Source organism: Lytechinus variegatus, chromosome 5 (genome assembly GCF_018143015.1).
Source record: "Lytechinus variegatus isolate NC3 chromosome 5, Lvar_3.0, whole genome shotgun sequence".
NCBI classification, from domain to species: Eukaryota; Metazoa; Echinodermata; class Echinoidea; order Temnopleuroida; family Toxopneustidae; genus Lytechinus; species Lytechinus variegatus.
Genome location: NC_054744.1, coordinates 17,170,555 through 17,192,319, shown reverse-complemented (window position 1 = coordinate 17,192,319; position 21,765 = coordinate 17,170,555). Strand labels below are relative to the sequence as shown.

General features: G+C 37.3%; 1 protein-coding gene across 1 annotated transcript; it reads right to left on the bottom strand.

The window, feature by feature from the left end:
- Positions 1 to 2,417: 2,417 nt before the first annotated feature.
- LOC121415601 (degenerin unc-8-like) lies at positions 2,418 to 14,621 on the bottom strand. The gene is made up of 10 exons (XM_041608875.1): positions 14,298 to 14,621; positions 12,333 to 13,480; positions 10,949 to 11,061; positions 10,141 to 10,304; positions 8,992 to 9,199; positions 8,036 to 8,108; positions 6,818 to 6,875; positions 5,978 to 6,054; positions 5,406 to 5,481; positions 2,418 to 3,312 (listed from the first exon to the last, which is right to left on the bottom strand). The coding sequence occupies exons 2-10, from the start codon at positions 13,451 to 13,453 to the stop codon at positions 3,142 to 3,144; spliced, it is 2,061 nt and encodes a 686-aa protein (XP_041464809.1). The 5' UTR covers positions 13,454 to 13,480; positions 14,298 to 14,621; the 3' UTR covers positions 2,418 to 3,141.
- Positions 14,622 to 21,765: the final 7,144 nt, after the last annotated feature.

Sequence of the window (21,765 nt, the reverse complement as noted above, 5' to 3'; positions counted from 1 at the left end):
TTCGAACATAAATTCGGCCCCCAGTTCGAACATCATTTTGGCATCCCTTCGAACTCAATTTGCCTTCCCTAGTTCGAATATCATTCCCCCTAGCTCGAGTATCAATTTTGCACCCCCTAGTTTGAACATCGATTCGGCCCCCCCCCCCCCCCAGAGCTCGAACATCGATTCGGCCCCCTCCCAGTTCGAACATCATTTCGGCGCCCTAGCTCGAGTATCAATTTGGCCCCCTAGTTCGAATACCATTTCGCCCCCCTCGCTCGAGTATCAATTTGGCGCCCCCTAGTTCCAACATCAATTTTGGCGACCCTACGTCGACCATCAATTCGCCCCCCCCGTTCAAACATCAATTCTGCCCCCAGTTTGAACAGCATTTTGACATTCTTTCGAACATCATTTCAGCGCCCTTTTGGTTCGAACATCATTTTCTTTCCTCCTCTTCCTCTTTTTTCTTCTCGTCCTTCCCCTCTTCCTCTCCCTTTCTTCTCTTCTTTCCCCCTTTCTCTCTTTCTTTTTTTTTCTCTCTTCTTTCTTCCATCTTCCTCTTTCTTCTCCTTTTCCCCTCTTCCTCTCTCTTTTCCCCCTCTTCCTCTTTTTTTCCCCTCCCCTCCCTTTTCTTCTCTTCCTTCCCCCTCTTCCTCTTTTTTCTCTTTCTTTCCCTCTTCTTTCCCCCTTTTTCTTTTTTTTCCCCTCTTCCTTTCCCCTTTTCTTCCCCCTTCTCTCTCTTTTTTCCTCTTCTTTCTTCCCTCTTCCTCTCTTTTCTTTTTTCTCCTTTTCCCCTCTTCCTCTCTCCCCCCCTCTTCCTCTTTTTTCTTCTCCCTCCCACTCCCTTTTTCTTCTCTTCCTTCCCCCTTTTCCTCTCTTTTTTCTCTTTCTTTCCCCTCTTTTCTCCTCTTCTTTTCTTTCCCCTCTCTTTTTTCTTCTCTCTCTTCCTCTCTCTCCCTCCCCTTTCTTTCTTCTCTTCCTCCTTTTCTTTTCTCTTTTTCTTCTCTTCCTTTCCCCTCTTCCCCTCTTTCTCTTTTTTTCTCCTTTTCTTTTCCCTCTCTTTTTCCTTCTCTTTCTTTCCCCTTTTCCTCTCTCTTTCCTTCCCTTCCTTCCCCCTTTCCCTTTTCTCCTTTTTTCCCCCTTTTCTCTCTCTTTTTTCCCCTCTTCTTTTCCTCCTCTCCCCTCTCTCTTTTTCCCTTTTTCTTTTCCCCCCTTTTCCTCTCTTTTCCCCCTTTTCCTCTCTTTTTTCTTCCCTTCTTCTTCTTTCTTTTTTCTTTTCTTTCCCCTCTTCCCCTCTTTTTCTCTTCTTTCCCTCTCTCTTTTTTTAGCCGAAGGGGGGGGGCCAAGGCCCCTCGGCCCCCCCATGGATCCGCGCCTGATTACAGGTACTATTGGTTGGTGATATAAATACTACAATTTATTTTTAAATGTTTTGTTCTTTTATCCATGTGAACATTTTTCGACGTGCCATCCGTTTGGCATGAAACGATTATCATTGTCTTCAGCTTGAATAAAGTCATGATTAAACAATTCATAAAAATCTACATTTTACGTGAAAAATCTTTAAAAAGGGTCAAAATTAATTTTAGGAATAAAATTGAAAAACAAATTGATAGCGGGTGATAGAAAGATCAGGGAGATGGACGGATAATGAAGAAATAAGAAAGAGAAAATGAGAGGAATTCAGAAAAGATGGGTAATTTCAGAAAAATTAAAGGATGGCAGAGAAAATTGTTGATTAAAAATATTAAAAGTCGTGCAGAAAAAAGAAATGGGCGTAGAATGCAAGTAAAAGGGGAAGGTAGTGGAGAGGGGGATAAAGAAAGAGATAGTGCATAAAAAAGTCGATACAAATGAATAGCATAAAATGATATACCTTTTGTAACACCAAACACCTTTAAAAAGATTCGTTAAAGCTTAAAATTATGTTCAAAATGTTAAAAGAATTTACAGTGAAAAAAAACCCCTCGGATCTGGGACGGTCATAAAATTTCTTCCAAGTACCACATTAGCATAACACATGTACATATATGATGCATATACGATAAAGGCTTTCAGTATATGCCACAACAAAATTGATAAGATTTAATTTTAATACACAATTGGGTAGTTGGAAACCAGGGGGGTGTTTCACAAAGATTTAAGTTAGGTCGCACTTAAATGTTGACGCGTACATGATATGCAACGCGCAATCTTATTGATCAATACGCAGAAGTGCGCGTCCTCTTGGCATAATCTGACCAATGCTGTCATGCCTTTTATACTGCACGCAACTAGATATTTAAGTGCGACTCTAAGTCATACTTAAATCTTTGTGAAACACCCCCCAGTATAGGCTTACATCATGGGTTGAGTAAATCGGATTGATGGATAAAAGATTTAGTTTGAAATCCATTCTGGATTTTTAAACAAGGACGCTATACACCTAGCCTATTTTTGCAATCGCTTCCCAGAGTCTTTCTACAGCGCACCAATACCTTTTAAAATGCAAGTCAAATCACAAAGGAGAGCTGATCGAGAGGTTTGTGTCGAAAGTCGATGGATCGGGACAGCGACAGATCGTCCGAAGATTTGGTCGGAAAACTGTTAAAATGTCGTTTGTTCAGAGTGCAGGATGACACTGCCGTTTTGATTCACCGATTTTCGACAAAGGCTCTTTTGTCATTGAAGGGCTTTTGACAATGGATTCTCTGCATTATAAAAACGTCTGCGTAGTGTTTGCGAAAATGCCCTATTTCCTATACTATTACTCACTAGAATATCGACAAAATGTATGATATGCACTGATTTCTCACTTGCTATTAGGTAATGCACTCTAAAAAAAAATATTGGGTAAAAGTACTTCATGAGGGTAATTATGTGTCCCACCAACATTTGGCATTTCTTTGGGGCGTTTTTATTTATCAAGCGTGACGAAAATTTTGCCCATTCTAAAATAATTGGTGCTTATTTTTTACCCTTACAGGACAATACGCTTCCCGCGTTGGGTAAAATACTGCCCGAAATTGGTTCGACACATAATTACCCTCGTGGTGGTAAAAACGTTACCCGATATTTCTTACAGTGTGGGTATGACTGTGCTAAGTACACATGATTTTTTTTTTACTGACCCTCATGATCTTTCAACATTTTGAGGTGTGCGTAATGCCCTCTTCACTAAAGATTTTGAACTGTGTGGGGCTGGACTCGGTTGAAGCGGGAATGGATTCTGATGAGACCAATCTTGATTACTCGGAGTACGAGGAAGAGGACTTCAAAGACACTGATGAATGACATTCCGATGTAGAGACCCATTAGACCTCCGACACTACCAAGAAGACTCGGGATCTAAGGAGATAAAATCAAATTGCACATCAGTAATGATTGATTGGTTCACCTTTTTATTAATTAATTATGAGTCAATTAAATAATTATTCATTTATCTATTATTTTTTTGTTTATTGATTGATTGATTGATTGATACATTCTTTCATTCATTTTATTTTATTTCTTTATTCATATATTCATTATTTATCTTTTATGTATTTATGTAATTATTGAACACTCGATTGGTCATGCGATTTATTGATTAGTTGGTTGGTGATTAATGATTGATTTGTAAGTTGGTTAATGATTGATTGATGGATGGATGGATGGATGGTCGGATTATATTTGATTTTGTCTGATTGATTCATTTTACAAAGAATCGATTGATTGATCACTTTGATTGAGTGTATGGTTGGATAGAAATTTGCTTGGTTGATGCCCATTATACGAGGAGCTATTTGAATGGTTTGTTTACTTGATGGGTTATAGTTAATTTATTAATGATTGATTGATTGACTGACTGACTGCAGGGGCGAAATCTCTCCCAAAAGGGAGGGGGACAAGGGGCTGGAAAATTTAACAAGCAAAAAAAGGCTATCACCCCAAATTTAAGGTCATTTCGACGAAAAAAAATGTTATCATCCAATAAGTAAGATTACCTCGTCCTAAAATACATGCTTATTTCCATTTTGACTGTTTTATTTCTAACCATCATAAAGGACCACAAATAGTAGGGGGACATTTTATATTATGTCCCCCCCCCCCGTGATTTCCGCCCATGATTGACTGACTGATTGGTTGGTTGTGTTTTGTTAAATGGTTCATTATTGTTGTTGTTGTTGTAGTTGTTGTTTGACTGCACATTTTTAATGATTAATTATTGGTTGGATGGTCGGTTGATTGATGGTTGATTCGTTGATTGACTGAATTATTTATTGTAATCATCATTATCATCATCATCAGTCTATTAATGATGATATGATATTAGAAATAATGATGATAAAAATGATAGAATAATTCACATCAAAATTATTACAAATACAAAATCAAACACGAAAACAGTTCATTTTACAGAAATGTGATAAATCAAACAGAAGAATCTTAAATTACTCGTAAATATTCCAATCGATCCTCCCCGGGTGTGAAAGCAACGGATTCCTATTTATAATATTCATTCATTTATTTATATTTTGGTTAGTTAACTGGTTCACTGTATGATGCATTTATTCCTTCTTTTAAACACTTTAACAAATAAAGCAAGAAAAGTGGTTGTTTCATCACACAAAAGAAGGTGTCGTACAAAAATATAGTTGCCCGAAACGTTATAATGATCTTGATCATAATAATTTCGTAAAAACCAAGATTTTGATTCCTATTTATAATATTTATTCATTTATTCATATTTGGGTTAGTTAACTGGTCACTGTATGATGCATTTATTCCTTCTTTTAAACACTTTAACAAATAAAGCAAGAAAAGTGGTTGTTTCATCACAAAAGAAGGTGTCGTACAAAAATATAGTTGCCCGAAACGTTATAATGATCTTGATCATAATATTATTCGTAAAAACCAAGATTTTGATTCCTATTTATAATATTTATTCATTTATTCATATTTTGGTTTGGTTTAACTGGTCACTGTATGATGCATTTATTCCTTCTTTTAAACACTTTAACAAATAAAGCAAGAAAAGTGGTTGTTTCATCACAAAAGAAGGTGTCGTACAAAAATATAGTTGCCCGAAACGTTATAATGATCTTGATCATAATATTATTCGTAAAAACCAAGATTTTGATTCCTATTTATAATATTTATTCATTTATTTATATTTTGGTTAGTTAACTGGTTCACTGTATATGTATTTATTCCTTCTTTTAAACACTTTAACAAATAAAGCAAAAAAAGTGGTTGCTTCATCACAAAAGAAGGTGTGGTACAAAAATATAATTGCCCGAAACGTTATAATGATCTTGATCATAATATTATTCTTAAAAACCAAGATTTTGAAGGCTGATTGGCAAGGCAAGTCAGGTATTATTCTCATTAATGCATGAAAAGGCTTGTCATATTATGCGACACACAAAATTGCTGTATTCAGTTAAAACCATACTTACTGTGTACACAGGGACCATTTCAACTACTTCGTAGTTCAAGTCTTCATAAAAGATCTTCAAGCGAAGGATATTTTTTCTGTTGATAAAATAGAGAAAAAAAATAGTTTTCACCAAACTAAGTTAATAAACAAATTTATGTGCGATATAATACCATCTTCATTGAAATCCATACGCCAAAGGGAATCACATATTTATAGGGAGAAAGTCCGGGTTACTAACGTTTTTAAATGAATATAAGGCTCGAAAGAACTAAAAAATATAACAAGATGCATTGAATAATATCCCAATTCCCCCAAAATATAACTAAATGAATAAATATCATCAATAGGAATCCGTTGCTTTCACACCCGGGGAGGATCGGTTGGAATATTTACGAGTAATTTAAGATTTTTCTATTTTATTTATCACATTTCTGTAAAATGAACTGTTTTCGTGTTCGATTTTGAAAAAAAATCTTTCTATGAAAGAAAAAGCGGGAACCCTAATTTTGTGCTTGTTATGCTTTCGACTGATCAATTTCATTTCATTTTAGAAGGGATCTTAAATGAGTGGTGGTCGAGGTATACACTCACCTGCTTAAATCATTGCTCTGAAGTATATGTGTGAGAATTTCATTATTCGTAATATTCAGCCGACGGAATATATGTTCCTAAAAGGGGGTTGAAAGAAAAAAAGAAATGTCATTTAGAAAATGAAAGAAAATGTCAAATACTTTAAATGGTAAAAATGTATCTTAAGGGACTTAAACTATGATTGTGTCTATTCTGTTATAGCCAAGAGATGTTACGTCAAGGACCAAGTTCCGCCCGATTCTCAAACCCCTTGCGGAAAAGTTAATACCCATAGATGATAAAATGTGTAGCTTTGCCGGACAAATTTCGAGAAGAAAAAAAAATGACGATGGCCCATGCATCAAACATCCATTGACGGTCATTTTGTCGACGAGAATAAATTTTGGGCAAGGTAAACCCCCTCCAAAACTTTTGTACTCATCATCATCATCATCTGGTATAATTTTCAAAAGGCTCTGCAGCCATCTCGAAGATGATATGTACTAAATAAATGTCCATCCATTATCTATTAAGCTTCTAGTCTCAAACTAAAATACCCTCATCAACATTCGTATTCTGCATTCACAATTCCAGGACTGATTTTCCAATATATTGATTAAAGTCTCCCCAAAATTATTATTTTGTCAATGTCACAAAGTAAACTTTCTTTATGCAAACAGTCAAATAGATTTTTTTTTATTTTTGAAAAAAAAATGAAATAGACGTTAATGGCGTTTATTTCATCATGCACACAGAAATGAATTAAAAAAAGAATAAAATGAATGAAAACTAAGATAACAATAATAATTGTGATGATTATGATCAATATTACTATACTATTATTAATGATTAACATCTTACCTCATAGCGTTCAGAAGGCCAAATGGAGGATGAGGGCGTCCTTAAGTATTTGAATTCCCTATAAAGAACAAGAATGATGAACAATCAATGAACAATTGGAAAAACAGAAAGGGAGAGTGGTGACTTGCTGCAACCCAATTAAAAAAAATAGAAATTGATCATTTAACATGTTTCAACTAAATCTATTAAACAGTTACAATAATGATATTTAAAAAGACATTTGAGAACAATAATTCTGGTACAAAGAGACAAGTAAAAATCATCTCATCTCATCAGTATTTTAAAAGATCGAGTGACCTCATGTGAACAACTCATCAATGCAATATTGCAATAGATGGAAATCTTTGCAATGGTAGATGATTTTCGTTACCATGGTAACATTCAATTTCAAGCATCCAAACATTGTTGAACAATGATAGGAATTGCCTGTATCTTCAGTCGATGTATGATTCATCAACTAAGCCTTTAAGTGCAAATGTCTGTAGGATTAAATAATTTGGGAATTTTAGTAAAACTGGAATAGTTTAGGGAAACTAAAATGCAATTCAGAAGTAGTCTACAAATGTAGACCCACATCTGCAGTGTGTGTACCTCAGCTGATTCAAGGAGCCTGCATAGCAGACTAGGTCTACTGAAATGGCTCGCTTCGCTCGGCCTTTCAGGCTGGATTGCTTCGCAAACCAGCAGATCCCACCTCACGAACCATTCAGAGTCTGCATAGCAGACTAATTCAGAAGTAACCCTGTGTCCTGTCGTTTTCCAATTTTCTTCAATGTTCTTTGGAATTCATTAATCTCAGGGAGACTCTATAGGACATAAGACTCTTATATCAAATTTGCATTGAATAGGATAAGTTTAGAGGCCTGAGTATTGGATCCGAGCGCGGTATAGCTGAGCAAGCGAGCGACCCCTCCACCAAAACAGAAATGTATAAATAAAATAAACCAATATTATAGCGATGATAGTAAATATAATAGTAACAATAATCTTTCAATATTTTGTTCAAAGGTTCTATGAACAAAATATTTAAATATTATTACTATTTTGAAACGGCAAGCAAAGCATAGGGATTTATCAGTACATTATTCAAAGAATTTTTATTAAACGACGTGATGTTTCCAATCCAAATAAAACATAAGTGTTCATATTTTTTTAAATGAAGAAAGTTAGGTAATTATTCCCCTCTCCCATCTCCCTCGCCAGTGATAAAAAACTTACTCGCAAGGAGAAGGACAGCTGCATCGTAGTTTGTCATCCAAGTGCATCTCTTCTACAATTTTTCGACAGACCTCTGAGAAAAAGATAACGGATGACAATGATGTAAAAAAAGAAGAGAATTAACGCTTGATCATTATCAATACATCCATGGTGCCATATTTTTACTGTACAGTTGTCTATAAAGGAAAATTCCCATTTTCATTGTTTTACACAGATTTACAAGAAGCTTAGCATGTGGGCCATAGGCAACCGACGGTGTTATGAACATGATAAATCTACATAGATTGTAATGCTCGAAAATACCACGCTCTAACATAACATCACATCACACTTGGTGAATCGCTACCCATTTACACCTAAGATTACTTATTCTTTGAGATATACCGCTAAAATTCTAATCATCATCACGATAGAAAGTGATGTTGAAATTTACTTGATAGAAAAAAAATTGCACAATGATAAAGATTATTGGAAATGATTCCATATGATTAGGCCGACAATAGAGGGTTTATATGGTTTCATGTTTATATATAAATATATATATATATATATATATATATATATATATATATACATATATATATATATATATATAATATAATATATGTGAGGTCATAATGCGAGCAGTTACCACATATGGTAAGTAATATAAATGCATAACCTTCAATATTTTGATGGTTCATTATAACATTTTTTCCCCCAGGGGCAGATGTGAAATATGCTGCAGTTACATTTTTTTTTTATAGAAAATGACATTCCCTTGATTCATAAATTCATGATATATGAGAAAGCTACTCGCATAAAACATCACAAATGAAAAATCGAAATTTTGATAATATTTTGTTAATCTTTGATGGATTTTCCTCAAACCTTCACCATTTTTTTTTTCTGCTATTTGATACAATAAACTTTTCATCAGGGTAAATGTCCCCTTTGATTGAGATGATACTACTTACGTTGAGTTCTGTTTAGTATATCACAGTGCGTGTGTCCGTCAAGAAGCTGGTCATCTACGCACCCGCATAAGTCGCCGAGATGGAGCTGGTAACACATCTTCTTACATGCTGCTGGGGAATACTTATATCCATTGGTGGACGTAAAGTTGGTATTTGTCCCGTCGTAGGTACAGTTCGAGTAGTAGCCACTTAACCGTTTGATGAATTCCTGAGGAATAAGAGGAAACGATTGAAAAATTGTTGAAAGGAATGAAAAATGGCTACACTGTTAAAAAAACTGAATTTACAAAAAAAGAAGATTTTGCAGAAAGCAATAACAGAATCATTCTGTAATTTCATAAAAAAAAGGAATTTTCTGCAATTTAACAGAACAGGTCTGTTTAAAAAGGGGAAAAAGGTGTTTTATTTAAGGAAATTTGTAAGGTTCCATACACCAAATACTAATTTACTGTCATTTTACATAATATAATGTAAGATTACGCAATCTGGTAAGATTACATGTGTTCTCGAGACTCTGTTGCAGGAACTTCTTTTATTTTAAGGATAAATTTTCTAACAGTGTAGAAAGAAGCAAAGGCAAAGAAAACAAGAGTTGAAAAGAATGATACAAAATTAATAGAGAGAGGGAGAGATGTGGCAGAAATAGTAGTGGCAGTGGTCGTAGTACTAGTAACAATTAAATAGTTGTGATGGTGAGTGGCGGTGATGAAACAGTAGAGAGTTTAATTTCCTCATTTTCAATTCCTTTTGAAAATGCAAGTCAATTCACAATGGAGAGCTGAGAATCTTTTGAAGAAAGTTTGTGGAACGGGACAGGAGCGTAGTCTCTTGACACTGGACAACGACATATTTGCAATTGTTCGTCTGGTGCAAATCTTCAGATGTTGTGCTGTCCTGATCCACCAACTTTCGACAAACTGAGAGCTGAGAGTCTCTCAGCTCTCCATTGTGATTTGACTTGCCGCATTTTCAAAGGAATTGGTGTGATGTAGAGAGCGACCGCGCCTATATTGCAAAAACACTCTGGAAATCTTGAATGAACGCACTTTTGTAATTAATATGTGATTTGCGTTACGCCCCCCCCCCCCCTTGTGTCTTGCCTATGGATTCCTGAAGCATGAGATTTGATTTATCTTTCACATGGAATACCTGTCGCATTCCAATTGACGTTGAATGTCCAGTGGGCACAGACAAAGCAATGTCTTCCGGAAACGGTTTCTCAGTAGGATGGTGAATGGCGACCTTTGCCCCCGTTTGATGAGACAGAATACCTAAATATTCTGGTTGTTCCACAAAGAGCGTCAGATGTAAACCTGAACAAAAATACAAAATGCCATTTTATCGCATGTTCTACGATATTACGAACAATATGACAGAGCGCGACGTTATTTTACTTTTCAACATTCAAGCTTGGGGTGCCACAGGGCTCGGAACTAGGACCGTGGCTGTTAATATTATGGGTGTATATACTTTGGCCCGTATTATAAAGTCGGGTTTAAGTTAAACCCGACTTCAGAATACGGGCCTTTGGGTCTAAAGGTGTTTCATGAATATTTTGTGCATGTATTGTTACACGCACATCTTTTCGAAGAGCAAAATGTGAGATCTTTACTTGTACTGTATGAAGGAAAGTCAAACTGTTGAAAATACAAGTACAATAATTTCACAGTGGATTACACCAGTGATATAAGTTAACTGTCAAAACGCCACAATCTATAGATATTTCATCGGATGCCCTATTTCCAGTTAATTATCTCGTCGACCCCCACCCTCTAAAGGGCTCAACACCACGAAATTACTTTAAAAAGGCCAGGGCCTTTGCACTTATACTTTCTTAAAAAAATACCCTAGAAATTCATATCAATTATTAAGATGTATACAAAGTTATGATTTTTTTAATAAATATCCATTGATACTATTTTATACACTGATAATATGTTTTAAAAGATTCATTTACCATGAAGCCCTCCTGTTTTGCCTGTGTGGATTACCTCTGCATCAGGAGAGATCCCAGAGTTGAAGGTGAAGCAGTTTCCATAGTAACGATTCTGCCATACGCGGAAATCTCGGCTGGAAATTGCCATGATAAGTGAAAAGAAATGAATACAGTAATGCCACAGTCAAATTGGTCAGATGGACTCAAGACTGACCTAATATATTACTTCATTTCCAATGGTATACCATCGGTTGGTTAGGAATCGATTTTGTTGGTATGACTGTAACACTACACAGCAAAAACTGTGGTGTTAACCGGTGTACATAGAGGACCACACCAGTTATTTTACACCGGTGTTAAATTGGTGGTGTAAGTTTTATACCTATATGTGTTATTACAACACATTTTGTTGTTACATTTACACTCTTTGGTGTTATGGTTAATCTCTAGGGTGTAATTTTAATACCTGAGGGTGTGGTCCTCTATTAACACCAGTTGGTGTCAGTTTTTACAGTGTATAGGGGATAACATTTCAAGCTCGAGAGGATCATGATTTGTCTTTCCGACTTTATTCATGGAGTGGTCCATTGAAACCAACATCGGTGGAAAAAATGGGGAACTTTTCATTTTATGTTAAAACGGGAGCTAGAAAGGGTTAATCATTCCGTATCAAGTGCTGAGAATGCGATTTCCTGGACTGAATTGTAATCTCCTATTATACCAAACCCCAAAACGAAGAAGATCTCTGTACCAATATAAAAATGGTACCACATGCATTTTTAAACACTTTTCAAATCCATTCCATTATCATTTAATGGTGAGTGATCTATAATGCATTTATTTGTATAAGAAATATTCGCAACTCAGGATGTATGGGGTATGAAATTCAACGAAGAATTCATAAACATGTGTAAACTAAAAACACACACCTCCAATTTTTCTTGAGTATATATGCCTATATTATAAACAGATAATGTGCATTTAAAAATATCTTTTATATCAGTACATTGCATTCATCTTAAAGAATTGTTTAAAAAAGATAGACTCATATCATTCCTGAACATAGTGTATTCTGATCAAAATTCAGCAATAGTTGTTATTAGTTTGGTATAAGTCATGATACAAAAATGAGGGCATATTGCATAACACACATGACAACAATGTACTAGACATAGACCGTAGTAATTATGCATAAAAAGACTAAGGGGTACTCGTTTACTACACCTGGGTGATGAGTGCCAAATACAGATAAACGTCGTTCCAAATGACGCGAGTGCTGCATTTGGATTCGAACCCGAGACCTTGTGGTCCACTGAGCCACAATACACCTTTACATAGGATGCATACAATAGAGCACCCGAACTCTGCCAAACGACACATCATTCCATAAAAACATTAGACTAACCTCATATTACATGGGCGGCGATCAAAAGTACACTGTACGATAAAATCTTCTATCTGGTGGCCATACTCGATCAGCTCCTCCTTTGTCGGGTTGATGACGTCAAAGAAGTCACTGTAGTCGTCTGCCTTTGAGTCTTCATAGAAGCCAGACCAATCTTCTCTACTAGTCACCCCGTCCCAGTTGTTATCAGAAAATTCAAAATCAAAATAGTCTGAGGGGTTGTACCAGGACCACGTTTCCCCCCAATTAGGTGGTGGGAACGAGTTGTAGGAAGATGAAAATCCTGGCCCTGGATATTGTCTGCCGCCATAACTGGATGAGATCTGGCCATCAGATGACCCTCCTAATGATCCTCCTGAAGACGATGACTGACCAACAGATGACCCTGCTGATGATCCTCCTGAAGACGATGACTGACCAACAGATGACCCTGCTGATGATCCTCCTGAAGACGATGACTGACCATAAGATGACCCTGCTGATGATCCTCCTGAAGACGATGACTGACCATCAGATGACCCCACTGATGACCCTCCTGAAGATGATGACTGACCAGATGACCGTCTTGAGATTGAATGACCATAAGATGACCCTCCAGATGACCCTCCTGAAGATGACGCTTCAGATGACGGATTATAATCCGATGATGATGACCCCGATTCACTGAACGAGCTCTGTCCTCCATTCCAGGAACTATACCCCCATCCATAATTTGCATATATTGACGAAAAGAACCAAGAGTAATCATAGTCCGAACCTTCCACCCCGCCATCAATATCGATGAGGGGTTGGAACCTAGTACCTCCAATCTTCGACCGTCGCATCATGTTTTCATTACACAGGGTCACTGCAGGGAATGCCAGATTTGGCCGTCCAACGATGTCGATCTTCGTCGAGTACGGCCAGGTCAAGAAGTCCTGAAGGATGAGATTTCCTTGAATGAAGAAGATGACTGCAAAGGTACAGAAAATGACCAACCAACAGAGTCGATAAATGAAGTTGGTTTTATTAACGATGTATTGAAGTCCATGGATGGTTGTTTCGTTACCGAAGTCGGTCAATGACTTTTTTAAAGTGTCCATCTCCTTGGGATCCATTTTCTTCTCTTCAGTATTCCACATCGTGAAGAGCTGCTTTAGTTCAATATCCTGCAAAATTAAGGGAGAGATAATTTGAAAGTGGCAAAGGGAGAAAGAAAGAAGGAGGGCAGAGAAAGGGAGAGAGGGAGAGCATGCATATGAAATAATGTTGGTTTACAGCTAACTTTTCATTGATCGAATACATAAACGATAAACAAAAAATATTCGTTTTGAAGAACCATTCAAGAGTCCTGAAATTTCTAGTATCATGATTAGGTAATAATTTAAATCATGATCATTGTTATCAATATCCAATGGAAACTTAGAGAGATATCACTAATGATTATTATCATTATTAATATTTTATTATCAGCATTTTTATCATTATCATAATCATTACAATTATTATCATCATCATCGTTATTATTATCATTTTAGTATTATTCAAATTGTATCTTTGATTATGATAAAATTCAGAAGGGAAATTTATTACAATTACCTAAACTATCAGGAAGTATTGCAAACATTTTGTTTGGGTACAGTGAATAGATGTCAAATAAATCAGATAAGTTCAATATAATTCATTATTTGCAATCTAATGCAAATTTAGAATAAATAAACATTCTTAAAATATCCTTAAAATGTTTTTCAATACTAAAAATACAAGATAAGATGAGTGTTGTCTTGTCCCGAGTAGTAAATCGAAAAAAGAGAACGAAAAGTATCCGTGATATACTTCTTACCCGGATTAATCCAATTTCAAATTTACAGCTATCAGCTTTGTAAAATGATCATGTCAGAAGCTTACATTATTTAAAGTTTATTGCAATGTACAATTTAGTTCCGAATTACTAGTAAATGACTAAAGACTTTAAACTAAACTTACCTGAGTGTTCACCAGAAATAGCAACTTTCTCCAGAACAACCTATTCCGAGTTTTATCCGAGTTTGGTAGAACGCCATTTTAATCGTGTGGTTCTCCTGGTAGATTTACTCGCTGTTGTCACACAAAATATACAAGAGGCGCCACTCTCTTGGAAGAAGAAGTTATCGTTTTACATTAAAGATCTGTATATACCAGGCGAACGGTTCCTTTGTAAGGGGACTTGATGCTACTGTCATACCATTGAAACCACCTCCAGACTGATGAAAGCTATTATGCGCTGTCACGTGGCATATCATTGGCTTGTTAAGGGTCAGTGTGACTGTTGTTTTGAAATCAGGACGATCCAGAGGTCTGTATGGCGATTTTCCCCATCGGTCTGTTCAGGTGAACAATATAAGACTAATCCTGTAAAACGCGCATTCTCCCTATCTAAAACTTTGAGCTTCTTATAGAATTAATCGTCTATCCGCGTTTTACGGAAGTATCGGGCAATCTCGTCTCTTGTTCAAAGACTTGTGTTTTTGCCCGTTTCACAAACAAAGCCTAAAAGAAAGTCTGAAGAATTCACAAACATCTATCAGAGATATCCTTTAATAGGGTATACGAATAAAAATTGAAAGGGAGAGACATTAAGTACAAAATCTCATCTTATTTGATTTCACTTTACTTTAGGTGCATGTGATAAAATCTGCAGTATTCATCATCACTGTAACCCTTATAATAATAATAACATAGGGTATTTATATTGCGCACATATCCACCTTGTTAGGTGCTCAAGGCGCTCCTGTATTACCCGGCTATAAGCTAGCCGTTCATAGCGCACACAGCTTGTTATGGATTTACTTTCTACCGGTACCTATTTACCTCACCTGGGTTGAGTGCAGCACATTGCAGATCAGTTTCTTGCTGAAGGAAATATAATTTATAACTTAAATGTTTTTTTTTCAAATGGGAAGGAATCATTTTTTGCGAAAGACTTAAAATTTCCGTTTAGTATTATCCTAAGGGGCCATGTTAGATAGTTTAATTTGCCTAGTCTAAGTCAGGTAAAGTCTGGTTCGTTGACAAGATCGCAGTTTTCAATAGACAATGGAACGATCACGCGAGCGGAGCAATCGAACAAAAAATATTAATTTGAAGTGATACGCTTTTCATTATCTAAAAAAAATCCAATGTCATACAACATGTAACACGACAAAGAATTTCGATATTTAGTAAACATGACAGTAATTCAAACTTTTGTACTATATCTAACCGCCCTTTCACAAAGTAAAAAAAATCGTAATTTCAATGATGATTCCAGTGAAAATAGGGGTAATGACGAATATTTGGCACGTGTGAAACCAAACAAGACCATGATTAGAATCACGAACGCGAATCACGGTCACGGTTACAATAGCAATCGTAATTACAATGATGATTCAAGATTCACGTGTGAATAGGCCCTAAGTAGATTAAAGTGCGACTCAAAGATGTTAATGGTTGTATTATTATGTTCTGAAGTTTTTCATCCCTGGAATATTATGTTTAATACTTCATGCTTTTCCCAGGATTTCGCCATTGAATGAATGGGTGATGGTGTTATGGTCTTGTGTTCATGTTGCTTGAAACTAGCTTATTACTGCTCCGGAATTCTGGAATGGAGTAGGCATGGTAGGAGGACTACATCCTTTTGGAATTACTGGACCATGTGCCTTGTGAATACGATTCTTTGAGAATTTACTTGAAACCAATGAACCATGAAAAGGAGACTTAAAAGGAAATGAAGAAAGGGAATAGGGTTGCGATGTCAGCAACCATAGACCCAAAGCATTAAGCGTGGCATGTAATGAGCGTTTTTATTACACCTCGTTCCCACTATCGTGCATCCGTTACGATTGGTATATCGTAGCTGATCGGGTCCTCTGCAATCAAGAATACCATGACTTACCTTGTGATCTGGTAAGATCTGAACTGACACAGTCAGCAGGGTACCCCACGTTTATCCAAAAATTCTTTTTTTTTGCTCGGTGATGATTGCTACGTCTGCTGCTACTACTACTACTACTACTACTACTACTACTACTACTACTACTACTACTACTACTACTACTACTACTACTACTACTACTACTACTACTACTACTACTACTACTACTACTACTACTACTACTACTACTACTACTTCTTCTTCTATATACCACCACCACCACTACTACTACTACTACTACGACAACGACTACGACCAGGCGCGGATCCATGGGGGGGCCGAGGGGGCCTCGCCCCCCCCCCCCCCCTTCGGCTAAAAAAGAGAGAAGGAAAGAAAGAGAAAAAGAGGGGAAGAGGGGAAAGAAAAGAAGAAAAAGAAGAAAGGAAGAAGGGAAGAAAAAAGAGAGGAAAAGGGGGGAAAGAAAAGAAGAAAGGAGAGAGAGGAGAGGGGAAAAGAAGAGGGGAAAAGAGAGAGGAAGAGGAGAAGGAGGAAGAGGGAAAAAAGAGAGAGGAAAGGGGGAAGAAAAAGGAAAGAGGGGGAAGGAAGGGAAGGAGAGAAAAAGGGGAAAGAAAGAGAAGGAAAAAGAGAGGGAAAGGAAAAGGAGAAAAAAAAAGAGAGAGGAAAAAGAGGAAAGAAAAGGAGGAAGAGAAGAAAAGAAAGGGAGAGGGAGGAAAGAAGAGAAGAAAAAAGAGAGGGAAAAGAAGAAGGGAAAGAAAAAAGGAGAAGAAGAGGGGAAAGGAAGAGAAAAAAGAGGAAGAGGGGGAAGGAAGAGAAGAAAAAGGGAGGGGAGGGAGAAGAAAAAAGAAGAAGAGGGGGAAAGAGAGAGGAAGAGGGGAAAAGGAAAAGGAGAAAAAAAGAAAGAGAGGAAGAGGGAAGAAAAAAGAGGAAAAAAGAGAGAGAAGGGGAAAAAAGGGGGAAAGGAAGAGAAGAAAAGGGAAAGGAAGAGAAGAAAAGGGGAAAGAAAGAGAAGAAAAGGGAGGGGGAGAGGGGAAGAAAAACGAGGAAGAGGGAAAGAAAAGGAGAAAGGGGAAGAGGGAGGAAAGAAAAAAAAGAGAGGGGAAATAAAAGAAGAAAAAAGGGAAAAAGAAGGGGAAAGAAAGAGGAAGAGGGGAAGGAAGAGAAAAAGAAAAGGGAGGGGAGGGGGAGAAAAAAAGAGAAGAGGGGGGGGGGGAAGAGAGGAAAAGGAGAAAAATGAAGAAAGAGGAAGAGGGGAAGAAAAGAGGGATGAACAAAGAAAGAGAGAAAGGGGGAACGAAGAGAAGAAAAGGGGAGAGGAAGACGGGGAAAGAAAATGATGTTCGAACCAAAAGGGCGCCGAAATGATGTTCGAAGTGGGGGCGCCAAATTGATACTCGAACTAGGGAGGGGCCGAATTGATGTTCGACGTAGGGGCGCCAAGTTGATGTAGGGGGCGCCAAATTGATACTCGAGCTAGGGGGGGTGGCGAAATGGTATTTGAACTAAGGGCGCCAAATTGATGTTGGACCTACATGTAGGGGCGCCGAATCGATATTCGAACTAGGAGGGCGCCGAAATGATGTTCGAAGGGATGCGGCCAAAATGATGTTCGAACTGGGGGCCAAATTGATGTTCGAACGGGGGGGGGGGGGGGGGCGAAGTGATGATCGACCTACATGTAGGGGCGCCGAATTGATATTCGAACGAGGAGGACGCCGAAATAAAGTTCGAAGGGATGTTAAAATAATGTTCGAACTGGGGGCGCAAAAATAATACTCGAACTGGGGAGGGGGGCCGAATCGATGTTCGAGCTAGGGGGGCGCCAATTGATACTCAAACTAGGGGGGCACCGAATTGATGTTCGAACTAGGGGGACGCCGAAATGATGTTCGAAGTGGGGGCGCCAAATTGATACTCAAACTAGGGGACGCCGAATTGATGTTCGAACTAGGGAAGGTAAATTGAGTTCGAAGGGATGTCAAAATGATGTTCGAACTGGGCGCCGAATTAATGTTCGAACGGGGGGGGGGGGCACATTGATGATCGACCTACATGAAGGGGCGCCGAACTGATATTCGAACTAGGAGGGCGCCGAAATGATGTTCGAAGTGGGGGCGCCAAATTGATACTCAAACTAGGGGGCGCCGAATCGATGTTCAAACTAGGGGGGCGCAAAATTGATACTCGAGCTAGGGGGGGGGGGCGAAATGATATTCGAACTAGGGAAGGTAAATTGAGTTCGAAGGGATGCCAAAATGATGTTCGAACTGGGGGCCGAATTGATGTTCGAACGGGGGGGGGGGGGCAAATTGATGATCGACTTACATGTAGGGGCGCCGCGCCGTACTGATATTTGAACTGCCGCCTTGTTGTTGGCTCATTGTTCCATATATTGAAAGTTTTTAAATGCCTTGGCCTTGAGGTTTTTAGGCCTTGGGGTTCCATGCCTTGGCCTTGGGGATTGAAGCCTTGGTCTTGGGTATTAAAGCCTTGGCCTTGGAGGTTTGAGCCTTGTCTACAACACTGATGGATATATTGATAGATATTATTTACAGAAATTTTGAAGTTTACTTGCACACACTAAGAAATAAAGGTTTAGAATTGAACCCCAAAAGGCTGATGCAAAATCAGCACCCTATGGGTTCAAAAATTGAACCCTGCGGTTGGGGTTCATTTTTGCACCCTGCGGGTTCAAAACTGCACCCCTAGGGTTTCAATTTGAAATTTAGGGGTACAGTTTGGAACCCGCAGGGTGCAAAAATGAACCCCAACCGCAGGGTTCAATTTTTGAACCCCAAATCAGGGGTTCCAATTTTTTAACCCATAGGGTGCTGATTTTGCATCAACCTTTCGGGGTTCAATTTTGAACCTTTATTTCTTGGTGTGCAATATGTAAAAGAATAAATGAAACATTCATTGTAAAGGTGAAAGTTTCGGATGCGTGTTTTATTTTTTGACAAATCGTCAAATACTCAAATAACTGAAATAACTGTATGGTTTTTATTGTTCCTATATTGTTGTTTCATGTAGTAATGCGTAAAAGACAGCTATATACAGTTCATGATACGATACCTTTTCGTTTCCAACCTACAGTGGGAAATCACGTTTTATTATTTTTTAACGAATTCCACTGAAACTATACACAACAAAAAAAGTAAGTCCCCCCTTAAACAAACATCAATAATTTCCGAACCAATGCGAGTTTTTAATATATTTTTACATGAGCGTGTAAGTAATTTTATAAGCTTTCCTCTGAGTAAATGTTATGGACGTATTTTACGTCATGCTTTAGTGAGCACCGTCAGAAGGCAAAAATTTCACTTTTCAAAAGTCACAAGCCAAATATCATTACTTTGATTCCATTTTATTGGAGCTAATTCCACATTCTCATCATGAAAAATGGTCAGAAGGCTTGTAAAAGGTACTTTCTAAAAGATGATACAACTTTTCTGACTAAATTTTACGGTTGAATAACACAAGTCCAAAATTACTATAATTGAATTTTGTACACATTCCTATCAATAAAAATGATAGATATGATGACAGTTATTTTGGGGGAGAGCATCTTCAACAATAACCATCGTTTCACGGTTCAATGAATATTTATTGAAAACAAAAATACGATTTTATAAATATCATAGGCATGTATTGTTTCATTTTGGTAACTGAAAATTATCTTTTCTCAACATTTTCGTTATGTTCATGACCAATTAACATGCTTCAATGATTCAAAGGCGTTTAATTACACATTCACGCTTGAATGAACATGTGGAATGTGATCAGCTCGTTTTTACGTTATTAGAAAAATGCAATTTGTAACTCTGTATATCTTTCACAAACCTCCATAGTTCATTTGATTTGATTCTTATGAAAATCCCGATGTTTAATGCATCAGTGAGCACACAATATTCGAAAATTATGCAAATGAGAAGAAAGTTCTAGGCCTTAGCCCCACTCTGTGCCGTATCGAATGATTCTTTTGGTGTGCGCGGCTTTTAGATAGTGTTACCTTGAAGCCATGTGCGAAGTTTCATGAAATATTTGTTGGCAGAAGTAACAAAAACCGTCCATGACACAAACCCTCATTTCATATTTGTTAAAATTTTGACTTCCTCTCTCATAGACTTGTGTACATTAAAGGTGCATATATTTAAGAATAAGTAAGCCCTTATTCAATATGGTGGAACTTTTTTCACGGCTGTCTTTAGCAATGTCACTTGGCAGTAATGTTTATCAACCTATGGGCAGTCTTTCTGTGCAAAAATGAAATCGATTTGTATATTCATGGATGACCGAGCACGCATCAAAGTGGGAAAATTTGTATTTTCAATGTCAAAGACTCATTTTAAAGGGTAATAAAGTGAATATTAGGGGGCAAATTCGGTTTCAAATGTGACTTTAATTGCTGTTGTCTTATCATCCATCATTTCTATCACTACACACGTTCCGAACTTTAAATATTTTCATGGTTGAGCGAGCACATTCGAAAACGTAGGTATGAATACTCTTTATACTGCATAAATGCATACTTCCCTAACAATTTCTCATGATCAGTTTAATTTATGGACAAATCAGTCTGTCAGTGGTGGATCCAGAATTTCGAAATGGTGGAGAGGCCTATAATCGGGGAAGACATCAACATTTCCAAATTTTAACATGATCTAACAAGTTTTAGAGGATACTACCATAAACCCCTATGATGATACGTCACAATACAGGGGCCGCGGAACTGTTTTGAAAGTGGGAAGGGGGCTGACCATCCAGAAAATCACAATCGTATGATCATTTTTACATTTGTGTACATGCTTTTGGAAAAAAGTGAGGGGCTGAAGCCCCCAGCAACCCCCCCCCCCCGCGCCCCTGCAATACACTGTGCTCACTCAACCATGAACATACAATATCAAAATTGTGTGTGGAGTGGCTAAATGGATAGTAAAACAGCATAACACCATGAAATTCACCTAAAAACAATTTTTGCCCAACTTTGCATATGCACAATCTGAAAATCGATTCTTGTGACTTTCAAAAATAGTCATTTTCAATTCAATCTTTAATCTCACTAAGCATGACACAACCGATCAATCTCATTTTTCACCAGGAGTTGCTTATATGAGTGTAGAAACCACCTAGGAAATATCATATCTCAAAATAATTCTGTTCAAAAGTTACAGCAATTTGATTTAGGGGGGACTTACTTTTTTGTTGTGTATTTACTCAGGCCTAAACTGCAATGCTATCATTTACATTTATTGTTACATCTTGAACTAGTTGATGTATACAAGATACATGGGACCTTGGAATTCATGTTTCGCTAGTATCGTATGAAAGAGAGAGATTAGAACTTATCGTCCAAAATGATGCGAACTTAAGAGCATTGTTTTCATATTTATAAAGACACTGATAATAAAGAATATTTTTACAGTATATTTATCTTTAGTATCTTATTTTCTATTTATATACACCGTTTACACGCATCCTGTTTCTTTTGAAAATCTATTTTGGAGTATATAAAATTTGAGCAAGATTATAAGATACATAACC

Coding starts and splice junctions, on each gene's coding strand:
- LOC121415601 (XM_041608875.1), bottom strand. CDS start 13,453: ATGTGGAATACTGAAGAGAAGAAAATGGATCCCAAGGAGATGGACACT. Junction 9,200..10,140: donor CGTCAATTGGAATGCGACAG/GTATTCCATGTG, acceptor CTTATTCCTCAG/GAATTCATCAAACGGTTAAG. Junction 8,109..8,991: donor TATACTAAACAGAACTCAAC/GTAAGTAGTATC, acceptor TCTTTTTCTCAG/AGGTCTGTCGAAAAATTGTA.